This window comes from Felis catus, chromosome C2, assembly GCF_018350175.1.
Source record: "Felis catus isolate Fca126 chromosome C2, F.catus_Fca126_mat1.0, whole genome shotgun sequence".
NCBI classification, from domain to species: Eukaryota; Metazoa; Chordata; class Mammalia; order Carnivora; family Felidae; genus Felis; species Felis catus.
In genome coordinates, this window is record NC_058376.1 from 148,902,681 (window position 1) to 148,918,979 (window position 16,299).

The 16,299-nt window shown below is 50.0% G+C and overlaps 1 protein-coding gene across 12 annotated transcripts in view; it reads right to left on the reverse strand.

Annotated features, from left to right (window-relative positions):
* Window positions 1–16,299, reverse strand: part of TRAK1 (trafficking kinesin protein 1) — a 124,035-nt gene that overhangs the window by 32,849 nt on the left and 74,887 nt on the right. For 11 of the 12 annotated variants that reach the window (XM_023260683.2, XM_011286249.4, XM_011286250.4 and 8 more), the window contains 5 exons: window positions 13,169–13,245; window positions 6,722–6,838; window positions 3,241–3,341; window positions 2,343–2,451; window positions 437–515 (listed from right to left, as the gene is read on the reverse strand). In XM_023260683.2, coding sequence (XP_023116451.2) covers window positions 437–515; window positions 2,343–2,451; window positions 3,241–3,341; window positions 6,722–6,838; window positions 13,169–13,219 — 457 coding nt within the window. In that variant the 5' untranslated portion in view covers window positions 13,220–13,245. Of the gene's footprint in view, window positions 1–436; window positions 516–2,342; window positions 2,452–3,240; window positions 3,342–6,721; window positions 6,839–13,168; window positions 13,246–14,592; window positions 14,823–16,299 lie in introns of those variants that run through there. The other variant, XM_019810884.3, reaches the window with a different exon arrangement.

Genomic DNA, 16,299 nt, shown 5'->3' on the forward strand with positions numbered 1-16,299 from the left:
TTTGCCCTTTTGTCTTAACTTGTAAACTTATGATGGAAGGGACAGGGGAAGTACTTGTTTGCAAAGCAGAGAACTCTGGCCTCAACTTTTGCACATCAGTCACGAGAAACCAGTTTTTGCACATTAACACCGGAACTCCGTAACTGGGCTTAATTTAGGCATCATATAACTCCAGTATTCCAGTAGAAAGCCAACATCGAAATCAGACATCCGTCTCCGTGAGAAGAGAAATTAAGACAGTGCATGGATGATAACCTAGCACCCAATTTCTCATGAATCAGAGTGAGGGGTGCCTCTAGTTTTCAGAAAAATGTTACTGAACCCAAGCTGGCCAGGGAGATTGTACTTTCTCAAGGGTGATGCAAATCTGTCTAGTCACAATGATGCAGAAAATAAAAAGAGGGCGTAGGGGTGGAGCACGAGGGCCAGGACATACTCAGCTCCTTCACACAGTCGTTGACCAGCTGCTGTTCCTTCTCTTCGTAGGTGATGGTCTCCGTCTTTAGCTGGCAGGCCTGTGGACAAGGGTCAGGTCAGAGGCCCCACATTCACATCTGGACTGGTGGGGCGGGCAAGGCCGAGGCATAGAGCAAGGATGAGCCTGGGTCTGGGATGCTGCCTTTGACCATCTCCCCATCTGTGATCCATTATACCCTCAAATCCAGAAAGTCCATCAGAATGCCCTGCTTAGTTAAGGAATCGGATGTTCAAAGCTGAAGAGATGAAAACGGTGTACCACCAGAGGGCGCCACACAAAGCAATATGCGTGCTACAGGAGCCACCCTTGTATCAATGTCTGTCTATTCGTTTGCGTCTGTCCCAGACCGCAGACACAGACCCCTTTGTGACCCCAACAGTATCTAGGACCCAGCTCTGTCTACCACGGGCATTCTAAGGATGACCACAAGAATGGCTCACACTTGTTTTATGTGAGGCACCTTCCTGTGAGGTCCGACTTGGAGTTAGAGCTATTGTATTCAGCTTAGTAAAAACCAGGTACAATAGGAAAGCACCAACATTCAGAGACCTGGGAGACAGGACTCGGGAGAACCTGCTCCAGGCTGAAAATGTGCGAAAAGAGAGATCCGAAGGTTTGATGAAAATATCCCAGGTAGAAAGAAGGTATCTCTGAGCCCCCAGATCCCAGGGAGACACTGTACTCCTGAACTGAGATGGAATCTGTAGCTGGGATCGGATTCCCTCTTGCTTTAGGTGGGCATTCTGACAGCTGAACCGCTGTGTGTCCAGGACTGGAGCATTTACCTGGGGCAGGCACTAGAATGGAAAACTCTGGGCAGCAGTTCTGGCTCCGCCACTGGCTGGCAGAGAAAGCTTGGACAACCCTCTTTGGTCTCTCTGGGCTTGTATTACCCACCAGTAAATGAGGACTAGAAGACCTAAGGTCTAAGAGAACATCACCTTCCTCATGATTAGCCCTGTTCAGCCAAGGCATGAGGCTCTTTCCAACATGTGAGCAAGTTCAAGGTGGTCTGCCCTACTGGAGGGGTTTCAGGGACCCCCTGGGCCAGCTCAGGTGGGCTTGCAACCCTAACTCGACTAGCCATACCTCTGGCCACAGAGCATAAACTCACTGAATTAGGACAAAAAGTACCAAACTTGCATGCCTCAGTGTTTCCAGGTAGGGGCAGTGGGTGAAGGGAAGTAACGGGAGGTTCAGAATCACAGAGCCTCACAAATCCTGGCTTTGTCATTCACTATCTTGCACCATGGTAGCAAATCAAACACTCCGCTGCCTGGGTCCCGGTTTTCTGGCTGTAAACGAGGAGCTTCCAGCCTTGCAGTGAAACTTGAAAAAAAGAACACAGGCAAAGTGTCTGGCACAATGACTAGCCGGTCAGAAACACTCAAAAGCACGAGTTCCCAAGTGGCCTTGGCTCTACCTTTTTAATTGTCTAGGAAATAGGTCTCCAAGTTCTCATGTGCTATTTCCTTAGGGCCTATCTGACCTGCGGCAACCTGGAGATGAGGCTTTCACCCTGGGCTTCCACGTCATTTCCATGCCAGAGCTGGAGGACACCATGGAGAGACCCCCTGCCCCCGCCACCGAGGGACCCCTGCCCTAGCTGAAGGAAGAGGGGCCCACCACTGTCACCCACCCTGAGGATCCCACCCGGATGGGCGTGTGCTCCCCGGAGGCCAATGGCCAGCACACAGACGTGGCTCGCCTGACAAGCGCTGGGTGCAGCTGGGAGCTGAGCGCAGGCGACTCTCCCACAGACTGTCGCCTCTGAGAATGGTGCTGTAGCCACGGCGGCTCCGGCCACCTGAGGCCAAGGGGCCACCACCCTCCAGCGGGGACGGGGGCAGGGAGCGCGCTTCACCTCGGATCGGAGCACGACGTTCTCCTCCTCAAGGTCCTTCAGCTTCTTCTGAAGAGAATCCAGATGAAAGTAGTTCTGCACGTTGGAGGATGACTCATTCCTCTTCAACCTGGGGGAGAGAGCACGGGCTCGCTCTGGGGAGAGACGTTTGTTCCCCGCAACCTGGCAAACCCAGGGAACCTCGGGGGGCTCTTCCATCGAGTGATCGTGAAACATGCAGGTGTGACAGTGACCCCCCCAGGAAAACAGCACCCGTCGGCTCACAGACTCGCCACCCTCAGGACCCACGTCCCAACCCTCTGTCCATCACTGGCATTTGCCACATGGCCTCAGAAGTCAGCAGGATCAACTGCTCAAAGCCTACACAGTTCTGGATGCCTGGAAGTCTATTTAATATTTGTAACGCACTTCTAACGTGCCTAGAACAGTTTTAAGTACTCTACTTGTACACTCATAACCCTATAAGGACTATCAGTCTCTCCATTTTACAAATGCAGAAATGAGCAGAGTGCTTAAGGAACTTGGCCAAGAGCACGCAGCTAGTAAAACCACAGAGCCAAGGTCTGAACTCGGGCCACTGGGCTCGAGAGGTCGTGCTCCTAACGTGAGGCTCTGCTGACCCCCAGAGAAGGCCTCACACCTTCTGCCCCAGGGGCCCACCATGGCATCTCTGGTTCCAGAACCCACCTACCGGGCCCATGGCCAGGCCAGATCAATCAAAACTGCTAAATGTCCCGCTGAAATAGCACAATCAATCTGTTTGAGGCACGAGGAGATGCTCGGTCTGGGGAAGGCTGGGAGTGGCTGACCTTCACGGGCCGGTGAGGCGACCCTGCCGAGGCAAGTCCAGAGACCCTGGCAACAGCCAGCCGCCTGTGCCCCGGCCGCAGGGACTTACGGGGTGGAGCACACGGACTCGGGCTCGCTGTCCTCTGCAGCACTGGCGTAGAATTGCAGCAACTCATCCTTCATGGACAGCTCATGCCGGAGCTGGGACACCTGCACAGACACAGGGGGGGACAGCTCATGCCGGAGCTGGGATACCTGCACAGACATGGCGGGGGACAGCTCATACTGGAGCTGGGACACCTGCACAGACATGGCGGGGGACAGCTCATGCCGGAGCTGGGACACCTGCACAGACGGCGGGGGCTCACATTCATTCCCAAGCACTGACAATGCCCCCGTCACGTTCTAGCACTTGCTGCCGGGGGGACAACATTTCGTTCCTTACCAAAAGTGAACGCGTGTAATTGATGCTGTGCTCGACAAAGAAAAGAGATTGCATTTGACCCCGTTTAAGAAAAATACAATCCGTTATTTTTTGGACAGAAAGCCATCTGCCTAAATTTATAATTTTTACTTTGGTTCAGAGATGAGGTGAGAGGGGACTAGAAGGTTCCAGAATGGTATTTGGGGAAGGGGGGCAAGGCAGCATATGGGTTTTGCAAGTAGCCAGATGATCGGCTGGGCAAACGGCCAGAGAAAAAGATCCTGTTACCAAATGAAAAAAAAGAGGCCATTCACTTCTGCTGAAACAGAATGCCACCGCGGACCGGGACCCTGGCGATGCCAGCTCTGGGTGGGCAGCTACAAACAGCTTGTCACCCCTCACAGCCCCACCCTGTGACTGCTACACCCTCACAGGGCTCCCAGCCAAGCCTGGCCAGGCCTTGCTCTGTACTCAAGGATCACAAGATAGCAATTTCAGACACAGAGAGAACAGAGGCAGACATCAGGAAGTGGCCACACTGATTACTGCTAAGGCAGCTGTTGCAAATCACCTGATTTATACTTGACGTCTAAAATAAACAAACCTGTGCCATAAAAGTTTTCACTGCCCGTTTACCACTCAGTACGGAGGAACAGGGAGCTACCGCTGTAAGCAAAAATTAGAACAACGTTTTCATTCTTTCTGGTTTCTAATCTGATTTGGGGTCCGTGGTTTATTTCGGCTTTCCTACACAACCGAGTGTTTATGACTTCCATGGAGAAGCAGACTTTATGTGCACAAAAGCTTTAGTTTCAATATCTAGACAATTTAATAATATGCCAAAGGGGAACATATCACAGCTTTCAAATGCAAAGCTTTTCCAAGGAAAAAGAGGTATTTCCACTTCCCAAGAGTTGCATGCCATTTGTGTGAGGCGAGGAAGCCCCAACAAAAGGGCAGGTACGTGGGGAAGCAGCACGTGAGGGGCAATGGTTGACCATTTACTGGGTCCTGGGCAACACGTTCCTCTGCTCAGAAGACCAGGCTGAGGGGCGCCTGGGTGGCTCAGTGGGTTAAGCGTCCCACTTCAGCTCGGGTCATGATCTCGTGGTTTGTGGGTTCGAGCCCCGCCTCGGGCTCTGTGCTGACAGCTCAGAGCCTGGAGCCTGCTTCACGTTCTGTGTCTCCCTCTCTCTGCCACTCCCCTTCTCATGTTCTGTTTCTCTCTCAAAAATAAATAAGATTTAAAAAAAAAAAAAGAAAAAAGACGAGGCTGACCTGGAATGTTTTAATGCCTGAGGGAAGGGGAAGTCAGGCCATGACCATTGGGGGCAAGGAAAGCAGGGGTCAACTTTACTTCTCCAAAACACAACCACATTTGACCTTATTGTCTTTCAAAAGATGCAGATCTATTTCATCATATGAAAACAATTAATAAACCCAGACAACAATAGCTGGGAACAGCTTTAATGAGGAAAAGGTCTGAATGCATCTAAGAGACACAAGTAAGGGCATCCCTTCCCACTTAGAAAGTTTCTGATAGAAAATCAGGGAGAAGAGAGGTGCCTGGGTGGCTCAGTCGGTTAAATGGCTGACTCCTGATTTCAGCTCAGGTCATGATCTCACAATTCTTGGGTTCGAGCCCCATGTTGGGCTCCGCGCTAACATTTCTGAGCCTGCTTGGGAATCTCTCTCTCAAAAATAAATACATGTTTAAAAAACAAAAAAACAAAAACAGGGGTGGCTGGGTGACTCAGTAGGTTAAGCGTCCAACTTCAGCTCAGGTCATGACCTAACAATTTGTGAGTTTGAGCCCTGTGTCTGGCTCTATGCTGACAGCTCAGAGCCTAGAGCCTGCTTCAGATTCTGTGTCACCCTCTCTGTCTGTGCCTCCCCTGCTCACACTTTGTCTCTCTCTCTCAAAAATAAACATTAAAAAAAGTAAAAAAAAAAAAAAAAAAAAAAAAAGGGAGACGAAACCAGGAGAAGAAGAGTATCAAATGAAAGTCCTCACGGCTAAAATTCCAAATTAAAAGAACAGGATAATGGAAAAGAAACTACAGGGGCGCCTGGGTGACTCAGTTCGTTGAGTGTCCGACTTTGGCTCAGGTCATGATTTCATGGTTTGTGAGTTCGAGCCCCGCTTCAGGCTTGGACCAGGGAGCCTGCTTCGGATTCTGTGTCTCCCTTTCTCGCCACCCCTCCCTCGCTTGTGCTCTCTCTCTCTCTCTCAAAAATAAACAAACAAACATTAAAAAAATAAAATTAGGGGCGCCTGGGTGGCGCAGTCGGTTAAGCGTCCGACTTCAGCCAGGTCACGATCTCGCGGTCCGGGAGTTCGAGCCCCGCGTCGGGCTCTGGGCTGATGGCTCGGAGCCTGGAGCCTGTTTCCGATTCTGTGTCTCCCTCTCTCTCTGCCCCTCCCCCGTTCATGCTCTGTCTCTCTCTGTCCCAAAAATAAATAAAAACGTTGAAGAAAAAAAAAATTAAAAAAAAAATAATAAAATTAAAAAAAGGTACAAAGTAGGGCCCGGCTCTAACTCCTAAGCCTTGCGACGCCATCTGACTCTGCAGAACTTGCCTCCTCCTGCCCACACCGTGACCTTCCGGGAAACCAGTGGTACTCCTCTGAAACCGGAGTCCCTTAAGATAAACCTACTCTACCCCCTCCCCCCGACCACTGATACTCTTTCGCCAAGATTTGCATCATGGAAATGACAGGGTTTCTATCATGACAACAACAGGCTATTTTTTGGGTCTGTTTTACACACATGAAATTATATCGTAAGGAAGACTGTGCGATCACCGGCCTCCTCTGCAGCACAGGCTGGCCTCCTCCTGACCGGGCTCCCCGCCAGCCTGCCCATGCCCACCCCCCTCAGGACCCTCTGCTCACTGCCGTCTTAGCCCGGGTGCACTCCTGCCACGTGCTGAGGGTCTTTCCCAGCCTATGGAGGATGCGGACTCTTGGGAGACGGGGACCGTGAGGGCTGTTCCTACCCAGCTGGTGCCGTCCACACTGTCCGAAGGAGGGTCATGAACAGAAGGCGCAGCGGGAAGGCGGCTTTCTGCCTCCAGGTGGCCACTTCGGAGCAGGCAGGTCTAGGGGGCCTGAGCCCGAGCCCGCCCGAGCCCACCCGGCCCGGCCTTCGCCACAGCTCCTCACCTCCTCCCTGATGTGTTCCACTTGCTCTTCCAGAAGCTCGTTCCTCTCCGTTAGTGTCTTGTTCTTCTTCAACAACGACTGGCCGATCCGAGCAGCCAGTTCTAAATCCCGCTCTTTCTATGAAAGGCAAGAGTGAGAACAGACGTTCAAAACACCTGCGCTTCCTGAAGGAGCCAAGGGTGCTGCGTGTCAACTGAGGAAAACAGGGCATTTAGAAATGACAAAGGAATGAATCACTCGCCATCCGCATACCAGCGTTCGATACCTGTTCAGAGAAGGGGGGCGCTCTGCCCACATAACGCGCAAGAGCTACACAGACCTCGGGCAATAGGAGAGACCCTTAAAATCCCAGGAAAACAAGTCTCTGTTCCTACCAGAGAAACATGCTTCCGAAAATATTTCTCTGCAGCAGCTTTGGTATTTGTGAAATCCTTAAAAAGCCGGTCCCTAAGTTTCCTCAGGGAGGTGCCATCAGTAAAGAGGCAGACACCAGAGGTGTTAAGAAAGTTGTAACATTGGGGCGCCTGGTTGGCGCAGTCGGTTAAGCGTCCGACTTCAGCCAGGTCACGATCTCGCAGTCCGTGAGTTCGAGCCCCGCGTCAGGCTCTGGGCTGATGGCTCGGAGCCTGGAGCCTGTTTCCGATTGTGTCTCCCTCTCTCTCTGCCCCTCCCCCGTTCATGCTCTGTCTCTCTCTGTCCCAAAAAATAAATAAAAAACATTGAAAAAAAAAAATAAAAAAAAAATAAAAAAAAAAAAAAAGAAAGTTGTAACAAATAACTTCAGGTAACTTACTTAACGGGTAAGTTCAACTCCCATTCTTGACATGACTACTTTCCTTATAAAATTGAACCAAAAGCCTATTATCTCCTGATTGGTGTCCCATCTGAACAGGTGGCAAAGGCAAATGCGTACATGGCCTCGGGCCAACAGCTTCCACTTAACAAAGGTCAGGGAGACTCCAGATTAGCTTTTTATAAACCGTCAGTAGGTGGAGAATCATTTTTGTAATGGCAACTGCTATTTTGTTTTAAATGAAATTCAACGGCACAAACTTGAAATACCAAAGTGAATTCCACGTGATAAGGGTATTGATTCATGTTTACGCTTTTGCTTGTCACGTATTTATGTAGGTGAGTATCAAGTCACAACCTAAGGTGCATTTCTTACGGTGGGTACCGGTCGAGTTTAACTGCTCCGGGCAAACCCTTCTCCATGACTGTAAGAGGTCGGGTTCTGCCCGAACATCCTCGGGACCCAATTCCCTCATCTGTTCTCTCATCTTAGATGGCGAGGGGAGATGGGGTTACCTTTGGAAAAGTCTTCTGGCATTATGATTCAGAGGTGAACGATATTTAAAAAAAAAAAAGAAAACAAAGGCAGCTTTTACTTCTAACTTCTTACATCTGCACCAAATTATTCTGTGCATCAGCAGCACACCTGCCCTGCTTCTCACGAGAGTTTCACTGAAATATGAGGCAAGCGCTGGAGGTCAAAGTACGGTCTGGGAGAACTCCGGATCTGACACTCTCTCTTGCACAGATGGTGGTCCCTCTCCCCTTGGTCTTCGCAGTCCTAAAACCTGCAACTGTTATCACCACTGCCCCAGAAGCCAGCTGGGTGTCACATCAAGGGCCACAGATACGTCCAACTTATTCCCACAGTTCGTGCCTCCTCCTGTGCCTGCAGGGAACAAAGGGGACCAGCGACTCTGCCCAATGAGCTGAGACACTCCTCTCTGTGGACTTACCCATGCTGGTTACAGCGTCTTCCAAGGAGGGTCCCTAGCTCCACAGGTGTGCTCATCTGGTCCCTGGGGGAAAGGACCTCAAGGGACTGCGGGAGGGAACCTAGCTCTCCAGGCCGACTCAAAGCGAGCATTTGGTGCAGGCAGTTTCGGCCGGCTAAAACTCGGTTAAAACTGGAGTACCAGTGTCCATTTGGAAGCATGGTCTCCGCGAACGTAACGCAAGTCTACTAAATCCGTCCACCGGAACAAGCTCTCACGCTGAATACCCAGCTAGCACTTCACACCCATTGGCCGCTGTGCCGTCACTACGTGTCCATCCCGGCGCGGACCGTGCTGAGTTCCAACAAGCAGCACAGGCATTCTGTACGCCCGGGGCCACGTCCTGGGGGCAGACCCCACGGCACACAAATCGAGCAAAAATGGTCATCATGGAGGTCCGCTGGGCAAGGCCAGCTGGAGCACCCGAAGGACGGCGAGGGCTTCCCACGGCACACAGAGGCCAGAGTTCAAGGGCAACAAGCAGGGGAAGAAAAACCAATGAGCTGTGCGCCCAATGAAGCCCCTCGCCCTCCGCCATTACACGGCAAACCTCAGACCCGGGGGCCTCCCTGCCCTGCAGCTGGGCGGCCCTCCCCTCATCTACACCAAAGATCTCATCTTTAGAGTAACATAAAAACTCTCTGCTGGGGAAAAAAAAAAAAAAGACAAAAAGTAATGGTAAAAGTATTTATGGATGAAATGAAAAAATTAAACAAGTTACATGGTGCCTAAAGGTTATCTAAGGGAGGATGCCTGGCTGGCTCAGTCACTAGAGCAAGGGACTCGATCTCCGGGTTGTAGGGTCAAGCCCCACATTGGGTGTAGAGACTACTTAAAAGTTATCTAAAGGTAGTTCATCTAAAAGGTACAATAGGTAAAAACTTACTGTAGTAGAGCTGTGTTTTCTTTCCTAAGGGGACAGACGGGTTGGGTTTCTTCTGGAGAACCAAAGGAATGAAAGCACTCCTATTTATTCCAACCCGCCGACATACGGTAAGTGTTTACTTCTAAAAACAGGAAAACATCTAGGCTATGACCACTGGGCTAAACGACAGTGAGAACGACAGGTTGCAAATAAATCATTTAGGCCCTTGGAAATCAACAATGAAGAGAGCCGGTTCCTTCCTTCCTGGGGAAATGCAGCCACGTGGAGCTCATTCCAATTGCCTGTGCTTTGCCGAAAAGGATCGTGACGTGGCTCAGCCCCTTTTGCCCGTGGCACTCGTGCTGACACAGCCCTCGGGATGGAGAGCAACGAGCCTCCCACACTGAGCAGCTGACTCATCTCATTCACGGATCTCAGGATAAAACGCATGACTAAGGGACCCTCGGAACAGCCCTCTCCAAAAGGTAACTCCAGCGGCAGGATGCCAAGGCAAGCTGCGGAATCCTCTTTCCCGTGGAGGCGAAGCAAGAGCTCCCCTCCGCCCCCCTGCCGACGGGCTGTGCTCTGGCATCCCGTGCACACCCCGCCGCCTCCCTCCCCGGCACCCTGCCTGCGGATGGCAGGCCTGCAAACCAAAGCAGATGATCAGAGGAAAGGGGACCGAAGCCAAGCCGAGCACGGTACAATTGTCACGTGACCCAGGCCGGGAGACTTTAACCCGGGAACCACCTAGTTCCAAGGAAAGGCGGTGACTCAGATGTGGCTCTTATCAGGACAAGAATGGCATTGTGAATAAAACAGAGACACCCAGACCACTGCCATGGTGAGCTGCTAAAAATAAAACAGACAAGGCACAAGAGAGCCACCCGAGGAAAGCGCCCCACAAGCCTTCTTTCCAACAACTCGGCTTTTTAAAAGGATGACGGCAGGAGACGGGCTGGGGGAGGGGAACTACTGACACCCAGTATCCGGTACCCGCGAAGGCTGTGGTCCCCGGCCTCTTCGGAAGCAAGCCTCAGACGGTCAAGCGGAGACAAATCTCGCCCTGTGGGGGGATCACGTGGCACTCCAGCTCACGCCTGGCAGGAGCCAAGAACTGCAAGCATTGGGCACTCACAGAGGCAGCATCCCAGAAAAAGTACGAAACAAAACGGAGGGAGCTGCAAGAGGACTCCTGTGCTCACGGGGCTCATGGGGGGGTGGGGAGGCGGGCCGTGGTGACGGACGGCTTCACAGGTCCCCATGAGCCAGGGAAAGATGGGGCAGGTCCCTGGCGACAAGTTAGAAGGGGTTTCAGAATGTGGTCCGTAGGTGGCTTTTGGATACCACAGTGAGGTCTCCTAAGTGTCTCTAAGTGCGGGGGGTGGGGCAAAGTGGTCAGCAGGCTTGGGATGGGGGCAGCTGCAGAGAAAAACAAAACCTCACTGCTGAGGCTCTGGGGGTTGGTGGAGCGGAGTGGCCTTGGAATGAAAAGAAAGGTCCAGACATAACCCCCTGAGAAGACCAGAGGGCTAATGGTGGGGGGTGAGGGGCGGATGCTGGAAACACAAGGGGGTCCTGACAGCATGGCAGACCGGGGGGGGGGGGTTGCGGGGGAATGGACACAGTGGGAAAGGTTCTGTGATGAACCATTTTCAAAAGCCAGTGATGCCAGGGCACCTGGATGGCTCAGTCAGTTGAGCATCCTACCATGAATCAGGTAATGATCTCACAGTTCGTGAGTTTGAGCCCCGTATTGGGCTCTGTGCTGTCAGCACACAGCCTGCTTTGGATCCCTGTCCCCTTCTCTCTCTGTCCCTCCCCCACTTGTGCTCTCTCTCAAAAATAAACATTAAAAAAAATTATGGGATGCCTGGGTAGCTCAGTTACGTGTCCAACTTCAACTCAGGTCTTCTCCTGAGGTTCAGGAGCTTGAGCCCCACATCGGGCTCTGTGCTGACAGCCCAGAGCCTGGAGCCTGCTTCCAATTCTGTGTCTCCCTCTCTCTCTGCCCTTCCCCCATTCGTGTTCATTCTCTCTCTCCCTCTCTCAAATATAAATAAACATTAAAAAAAAATAAAGAATAAAAAGTCAGTACTGCCAACCAAGCTGGCCCCCAAGTGCCTAATGCCAGCCACTTGCCACCAGAAGGCCTTGTCACACAGCCCAAAACCTAGCATCACTTGCTTGGGCCTGAGAAGTTGGTAACCGCTGTGACATGCAGGTGGCCAAGTGGTCTCAGCTCCTGCCCACACTCAACACAGCTGGCTCCACTAGGGGGGGACCAACTGCGGGAGAAGGGGGGGAACGAGCTGCTGGGCAGGTGAGCCCTGAGAAACTCAGGGGGGAATTCAGAGTCCAGGCTTCGGAGCAGCTATGAGAAAACTGGATATGCAGATGGGAATAAACACAGGGGAAGAGAGACATAAAAAATGGGGTAAATGAGGCGCCTAGGTGGTTCAGTCGGTTAAGCGTCCGACTTCAGCTCAGGTCATGATCTCACGGTCTGGGAGTTTGAGCCCTGTGTGGGCCTCTGTGCTGACAGCTCAGAGCCTGGATCCTGCTTCAGATTCTGTGTCTCCCTCTCTCTCTCTGCCCCTCCTCCGCGCTCTCTCTCAAAAATAAATGTTAAAAAAAATTTTTTTTAATAAAAAAAAAAGTGGGGTAAAAAGACGCCTCTAAAAACTCTGGGTCCCATCACTCCCACTCAGCCCTGTGTTTCAACCTTGTCCCACGACCGGCCGAAAATGACAACCATGATTTCTGCATTTCCCACATGATTCTACTCTTTTCCTGGAGAAGGGCTAATGAATAAGAACATGACCCAAAGTCAATCCCAGTTCCAGAGCAGAAACGAGGGTCTAAGTTAGCACCTGTGCCGTGAAGGCCTGGTAACATTTAAAGCCGGGCACTTATTCAATATACACTTAGAAGAACCTACTGTGTTCTGGCCGGTTCTAGGCATGGGGGTCCACATATGCTACTCATCTGTTTGTAGAGGTGTGCACAGCACCGGGATTCTCAACTGCCAACAGAATGCTAAGAAGAAACTGAGAAAACTAGTCTCTAAAATACCAGCAACTCATCCAACCCTAAGCAAGTTTCCTATATTTTTCTTTCCATGCTGATTTTATTTCTATGCTGCATATTATTCCCTTAACCTGATGGAAGTGTTTTTTTTTTTTAAATATATAGATATGGATAATGATGTATTTTTCTGACATTTTTAGACACCCTTAAAATATAGTATTACAATACAGTTTAAAGGTTTTTAAAAAATCTTAAGCTTTGGGGTGCCTGGGTGGGTCAGTCAGTTAAGCGTCCGACTTCGGTTCAGGTCGTGATCTCACGGTTTGTGAGTTCAAGCCCCACACTGGGCTCTGCGCTGACAGCTCAGAGCCTGGAGCCTGCTTCAGATTCTGTGTCTCCCTCTTTCTCTCTGCCCCGACCCCATTCATTCTCATTCTCATTCTCATTCTCTCTCTCTCTCTCTCTCTCTCTCAAAAATAAACATTAAAAATTTTTTTTGTAATTTAAAAAATCTTAAACTGGCTATTCTAGCAAGTAGTCGTATTTTATATCTTTAATACATTCCTTTTAAAACCTAACATACCTTGTACAAAGTTATAGCTACAAAGACTTACATAGCTACCAGTTCAAAAAGTAAAGCCATTGCATTATACCCTGAGATGGCCCAATTCTGGTAATTCTTCACTCAGACAGACAATAATGTATTCCTTAATCAATTTAATCAGTCAATCATAAATGGCCCTTTGCCTCCCAGGAAACACTTACCTCCTCAAGAAGCCGAGTGACAGCATCTATGTCATTATACGTTTTAGTCATCTGGCCAACTCTTTCAGCACATAAAACTGCAAAAAATAAAAGTGGCAATGAAACGACAATCACAAACTGGCCAAACAAATGACCCCCCAAAACAGGTGGCCCTCAAATTGTGCCTGTGGATCAGACACAAAGGGTTGTTGGTTTTGCTGTGTTCAACCCACACTGTGCTGAGCACCATTGGATTTCACTTCCGGGGAAGAGCCCCAAGGAGGACTGAGAGAGGGGTAACTTCCAATCCTGCAAGGGTTTGACATTGTGTGTGTGTGTGTGCACTCACGTGCACGTGCACACTTAGAGGTGACACTACGGACGAGGCGCTGGAGTGGAAAGGGGTCTGGCTGCATATAAACTCAGCAAACGGAAGTGGGTCAGCAGCACAGCCACCAATGTGTGACTTACCAGAACGAGAGGGTGTAGACCTCACTAACCATACAGACCCAACCACAGAGACAGAGTGGGATCCTTCAGAAAGCAGCTGGTGGTGCAATTATTAAATAACACTCTTAGCTGATAATGACATGATGACAAAGCTCCTCCCCTCCCCTCCCCTCAATTCTATGGCTACGAGGCCAGTTTCTACACCACGAAAACCAGGGTAGTAGATTCTTCTTTAATCAACACCAAAAAGACTATTACTGCTATACACAAATACGCATACGTACACAGAGTGATATTTCATCATATATATAATTTACTGTGGTCATAAGAGGCTGTATGTAGGCCACTTTAGAACTGACCGTCTTTGTTCTCCTGTGGGGGGAAAAAGGTCATGTGATGAAAGAATGCTTTAGTCTGCGGAAAAACCTCAGGGTTGCTTTATTTAAATAGATGGCAGGGAATCGATTCGCGATTCAACAAACACCAAGAAGGTAGCATAGGCTTTATTCTGGGGAGGAAGGAATGAATGTAAATGGGTTGAGGACCCAAGTGTAAAAAATTATAAACTTGCCACTTTTGCAAGAAGTAACCTCATAGGAACTCTTTATAACGACGACTCTACAAAATAATTCTTGGTGAAGACTTGGCGCAGCTCTCACAATGACCCACATTCAGTAGCAGCCCAAGCAAGGCATTTGGAAATTAAGTGGGTTACTCAGCCAACCTAACACTGCTAGTAGATTCTACGGCTGGAATGCAATAGGTCTCTAAATATTTTATCAAACCCAAGTAAAGATCGGCCTCGTGAATGGGCTTCGGAGGAATCTGATCTGTTGGAATGATTTTCTAGCTGAAGGAGCCCCGAAATCTGGTTCCAAATCTGAAATCCTACCAGCAAGGCCTTCCGGAGCCAGGAGGCGGGGCCCCTCCCTCTGCCGCCTTCACCCTGCTCTTGATGAGAGCTGAGGGGGGGGGGGGCGGGGGCGGGGGCTCACCTCAGGAACTCTCCTTCCTCCCCTCCAGGGGAGCTGCCTGGCTAGGGGGATTTGTAAGGGTTGGTTTACACCAGAGTTTAATTTGATGGAGGTGGAGTCTGGCTCAAATTGCTCTAAACTGTTCCCTTAGCCCTGGGTCAGGAAAAATCCCTAAGTGAAGATTCCTACGCCCCGACAGGAGTTAGTTTTCAAGCTGGACAGCTGTGCTGGGCTGTGGGCGCCCGGATAAAGATGCAGGAGGCCCCCCCGGCTCCCGGGTCAACTGGAAACAGACCCCCTTCCCCACCCCCACCGCAGTCACAAAAGGCCTCTGTGCTGAAACCGGGATTATGACTGGGGGCCTGCTTAGTGCCCCCCTTGCCTTCGAGGACCACGCCCTCTGCTGTTGGGGAGGAAAATTACACCGGGCTGCACCTTAACTAATCTGGCCCCATGTCACCCTAACACGAGAGAGCATGATTCGGTGCGGCTTTTTTTTCTCCGGGATCGTATTAGAAATTACACTTACATTTTGTGAGCTAATTTTCTGAATTGAGGTCACTGTAGTTAATCGTGTAGATCATCACATGCAGATGCAGGAAATAATACAGAGATCCCTTATACCCTTTACCCCGTTTCCCCGCAGGGGTAACATTTGGTAAAATGATATTCCAGCCAGGGCACTGACATTGATAAAATCCAGGAATCTGACTCTGATTTCCTCAGACTAACTGGTGCTCATCTGTGTGTGCACGTGTGCTTGCGTGCTCCTGAATGACAAAGCTCTAACAATTCTATCACCTGTGTAGGTTTGTGTATCTACGACCACAAAGATCCCTCGTGTTGCCCTTGTCTGAGGCTAATCTTAAAAAGCTTTAATGTACTTTAACTATTGGCCCCATAGATGTAAACCTGGAATGGTGGGCTTTCTCTAGCATCAACCAGTCGGGCACATACTGTCACCATGCCCCCATGGTGACAGGAGGGCAGGGGTGACCATTCACATTCAGTCAGGGCTACAGGGTGAGGTAGAGACCTCCCCAAAGTCCCCAGGCCTTTGACAGCTCCCAGCTTCAGAAGTCAGAGGCATAAGTGAAAAACCACTGTTGACCCTGAGTTGTTAAGGTGTGTGCACTGTTGTTCCAGTTCTGTTTTTAAAAATACGTACAATTCCAACCAGGAGAAAATGTACTGATTCATAATACACAGAAAAAAAACTAGGATAGCCATAAAAATAATTGACATTTAGATGGTATTACACATTTTAATTTTTGTGCTTTAAAAAGAATTTGTTTTTGTAGTGACCATGCACTGATAGGAAAAGAATTACTTAAAATATTTTTCAGAAAATATACAGTCGACTATAGTTATAGGGTCCTGGGATCCTCCCTGATGCAACTTTTAAGAGAAATCAGTAACAGCAGCAGCAGAGAAATCAGACCCTTACTGGGCACACTTTCTATGGCCAGTACGTGTTCAATACTACTCTAATGGATTATCAATAAATGCTACAGGATAGAACTTTAACTCCATTTTACAAATGGGAACCAGAAGCCCAGAGTGGTTAAATAACTCCTCTGATGTCATACAGCTAGCAAATGGTGAATTTCAAAAAAAAAAAAAAAAGAGGAGGGGGAGGGGGGAAGGGGTTGCAGAGGAGGGAGGGGAAGGAAGGAGGGAGGGGGAGAGAGGAAGGAGGGGGGGAAGGGGGAGGGGGAAGGGGAGGAA